At 45.1% G+C, this 3,620-nt stretch overlaps 1 protein-coding gene across 1 annotated transcript in view; it reads right to left on the bottom strand.

Moving 5' to 3' along the window:
* The window catches only part of LOC109916102 (dynein heavy chain domain-containing protein 1), a 210,088-nt gene that overhangs the window by 138,634 nt on the left and 67,834 nt on the right, over window positions 1-3,620 (bottom strand). Inside the window, exons 11-12 of the mRNA XM_048597842.1 lie at window positions 3,203-3,446; window positions 2,843-3,000 (exon numbers count right to left, since the gene is read on the bottom strand). Of these exons, the coding sequence (XP_048453799.1) occupies window positions 2,843-3,000; window positions 3,203-3,446 (402 nt within the window). The remainder of the gene's footprint in view (window positions 1-2,842; window positions 3,001-3,202; window positions 3,447-3,620) is intronic.

The raw sequence follows: 3,620 nt of genomic DNA, 5'->3' as shown, positions 1-3,620 counted from the left end.
TTCTAGGCCCGAAACGTCAGCCTTCCTGCTCCTACGATGCTGCTTGGCCTGCTGTGTTCACGCAGCTCTGCACCTTGTTGTCTCTTTCAGACGGCAGTTAGCTTTCCCCAACTTTCCAAATGCTCTCGTCTTATATACCCGTAATGACATAATCAAATTCTTATAATTTGATTGGTTCCAGGTTATCAACACCATCAGATTTAAATTCAATTGGCTCTGAATCACTGAGTTTGGTTTTAAATTAATTGGCCAAATTCAAACTTGTTATCACAACATCTAAACAAGACAGCTGTTTTACCTGCCACCTGTAAGGTGCTTTTTTGATATACTTATTTCACTTTGTGGGGCTCTCTGTACTGGCAACTTCAGATGCTGCTCACAGACAGATATTTTTATTTTCAAATTTCTAAGTGCAGACAAAGGACAAATCTCTTGAAGGAACCTCACATTTTAGCTTCCTGCCTTCCACGTCACAATTACTCTACCCAACTTCGTAACAAGTATAAAAGTTGGCAAGTCAATTGGCAACTGTGTAAGATTATGGTCAGACCACATTTGGAGTATTATGTGTCGTTCTGGTCGCCACGCTATAGGAAGGATGTGATGGGTTTGGAGAGGGTCCAGAAGAGGTTTACTAGGATGTTGTCTGGATTGGGATGTCTAAACGATAAGGACAGACTGGATAAACTTGGACTGTTTTCTCTAGAGCATTGGAGGCTGAGGGGACAACCTGATAGAAGTATATAACAGAATTATGCATGGATAGGGTGGATAATTGGAGTCTTTTTCCAAGGGTGGAAATATTAAATACTAGGGGGCGTAGGTTTAAGGTGAGAGGTGAAGTGTTTAAAGGAGATGTGCAAGAAAAGTTTTTTTATACAGAGGATGGTAGGTACCTAGAATGTGCTGCCAGAGGAGGTGGTAGAAGCAGATATGATACCAAAATTTAAGAGGCATTTAGACAGATACATAAATGGACAGAGAATAGAGGGATACAGACCACATGCAGGCAGATGGGATTAGTTTGTAATAGCATTATGGTCAGCACAGACATGATGGGCTGAAGGGCCTGTTCCTGTGCTGGACTGTTTTTGTTCTATGAGAGGGAGCTCATTATACCTCTCCATTTCAATGTGAAGTTAAGATTGTGGCCTCTTTCATAGAGCCATAGAGATATACAGCACGGAAACAGACCTTTCAGTCCAGTTGTCCATGCTGACCAGATATTCTATATAAATCAAGTCCCTTTGCCAGCATTTGGCCCATATCTCTCTAAACCCTTCCTATTCATGTACCCACCCAGATGCCTTTTAAATGTTGTAATTGTACCAGCCTCCTCCACTTCCTCTGGCAGCTCATTCCATACATGCACCACCCTCTGTGTGAAAAAGGTGTCCCTCAGGTCCCTTTTAAATCTTTCCCCTCTCACCTTAGACCTATGCCCCTCTAGTTTTGGACTGCCCCACTCTGGGGAAAAGAGCTTGGCTATTCACCCTATCCATGCCCCTCATGATTTTATAAAACTCTATAAGGTCACTCCTCAGCCTCTGATGCTCCAGGGGTAGCACTGTGGCTCAGTGGCTCGCACTGCTGCCTCACAGAACCAGGGACCGGGTTTGACCCCACCCTCGGGCGACTGTCTGTGTGGAGTTTGCACATTCTCCCCGTGTCTGTATGGGTTTCCTCCGGGTGCTCCAGTTTCCTCCCACAATCCGAAGGTGTGCAGGTTAGGTGGATTGGCCATGTTAAATTGCCCATAGTGTTCAGGGATGTGTAGATTGGGGGATGGTTCTGGGTGGGATGCTCCAAGGGTTGGTGTGGACTTGTTGGGCCAAAGGGCCTGCTTCCACACTGTAGGGATTCTATGATTACACTAAGTTCATGTTATTTATCTATGAAAACAGCCCCAGTGTTTTTCCATCTCTCCCTATAGCTCAAAGCCTCCAACCCTAGCAACTTGTAAATCTTTTCTGAACCCTTTCTAGTTTCACAACATCCTTCCTGTGGGAGGGAGACCAGAATAGCACACAGTACTCCAAAAGTGGCCTAACCAATGTCCTGTACAGCTACAACATGATCTCCTAACTCCTATACTCAATGTACTGACCAATAAAGGCAAGCATACCAAACGCCTTCTCAACTATTCTGTCTACCTCCAACTCCACTTTCAATAAACTATAAATCTGCACTCGAAAGTCTCTTTGTTCAGCAACACTCCCCAAGACCTTACCATTAAGTGTATAAGTCCTACCCTGATTTGCCTTTCCAAAATGCAGCACCTCACATTTTAACTAAATTAAACTCCGTCTGTCATTCTTCGGCCCATTGGCCCATCTGATCAAGATCTTGTTGTACTCTGAAGTAAATTTCTTGGCTGTCCACTACACCTCCAATTTTAGTGTCATCTGCAAGTTTACTAACCATACCCTCTATGTTCACATTCAAATCATTTATACAAATGATGAAAAGCAGTGGACCCAGCACCGATCCTTTCCTGAGAGAGCCGGAACTTGCAAGCACAAGAAGGGGTTGAGGAGAGTGAAGTAGATGTATTTCAGAGAATCTGGATAAATGTAGGAGAGAAAAAGGAATGGAAACCCGCTTTTGGACCTGCCATGACTTCAGATTGTGCCAAAGCACTTTACAACCAATGAAGATACTTTCGTGATGGAGCCACTATTGTAATTCACAAGCTTCTAGGATGGAAATGCTGTGCAATTCTACAAAGATTGTGGTGCTTGTAAGAGTGATCCAGAGCAAGTAATGATGAAATGTCTGTTAAATGGGGCTTCAGGGCTACCAACTCCCGCATGGGGACTCTCAGTCTATAGAAATATGGTACCTTTCTTGAGTACAAGGCGAAGGCAACATCTCCTATTGGCTTGTCCTGCAGTTCTTTGATGGCTGTTGACAGGTCAATGACAAGCTTCTCTGTACGCTGCTCACATTCCACTTTCGAAAACCTTAGAATCTCCAGCTGCATGGACTTCAGAGAGGGTGCTGCAAAAGAAAGGGGTGAGAGAGGTTGGGGTGGCTCATTGTGAAAAACCCAGGTCACTGTGTGCTGATGGAGGGGTGGGGTGGGGGCGTTGGGGGGGCAGTGGTGGGTGGTTGTGGGGTCAGTACTGATACGCACACACACAGCACAGACATTGCCAACTGGAACGGGTGGCATAATGTTGGGTTTACCAGCTGCACCTACCCATCTCCTTGTGAACAATCGAACAGTCTAAAACCAACACTCGATTTCTGGTAACATACAGATGATCAATTCCTTTCATCCTCCTCAGCCATTTCCTCATCTGCATCAGGTGGAGCTGGTATTGCTGCAGTTTCCAGTCTCGCAGCTTCTCCAGTTCATCTGCGCTCCATTTGTGAAGCATTTGGTAAATTGCTGTGAGCCAAATGTGGCGAGCTCGGAACAGAATGATTTCCTTCATAGCAGCCTGAAAACATGGGAGAAATAATCAGAGACCATCAGAAAAGAGAAAAGGATCAGGCAACTGCTCAACCTGCCCATCTCACTGCTTCAATATAAACTCAACAGTCCCGTGTACACTCTCCCCCCTCATCACTGACCCTACCCACCCACTTAATCCCCCTCCTACAGCCCTGTGTAC

The sequence above is a fragment of the Rhincodon typus genome, chromosome 6 (genome assembly GCF_021869965.1).
Source record: "Rhincodon typus isolate 14 chromosome 6, sRhiTyp1.1, whole genome shotgun sequence".
Taxonomy (NCBI): domain Eukaryota; kingdom Metazoa; phylum Chordata; class Chondrichthyes; order Orectolobiformes; family Rhincodontidae; genus Rhincodon; species Rhincodon typus.
Note: the sequence above shows the minus strand (reverse complement) of the source record. Positions and strands in the feature narration are given on the sequence as shown.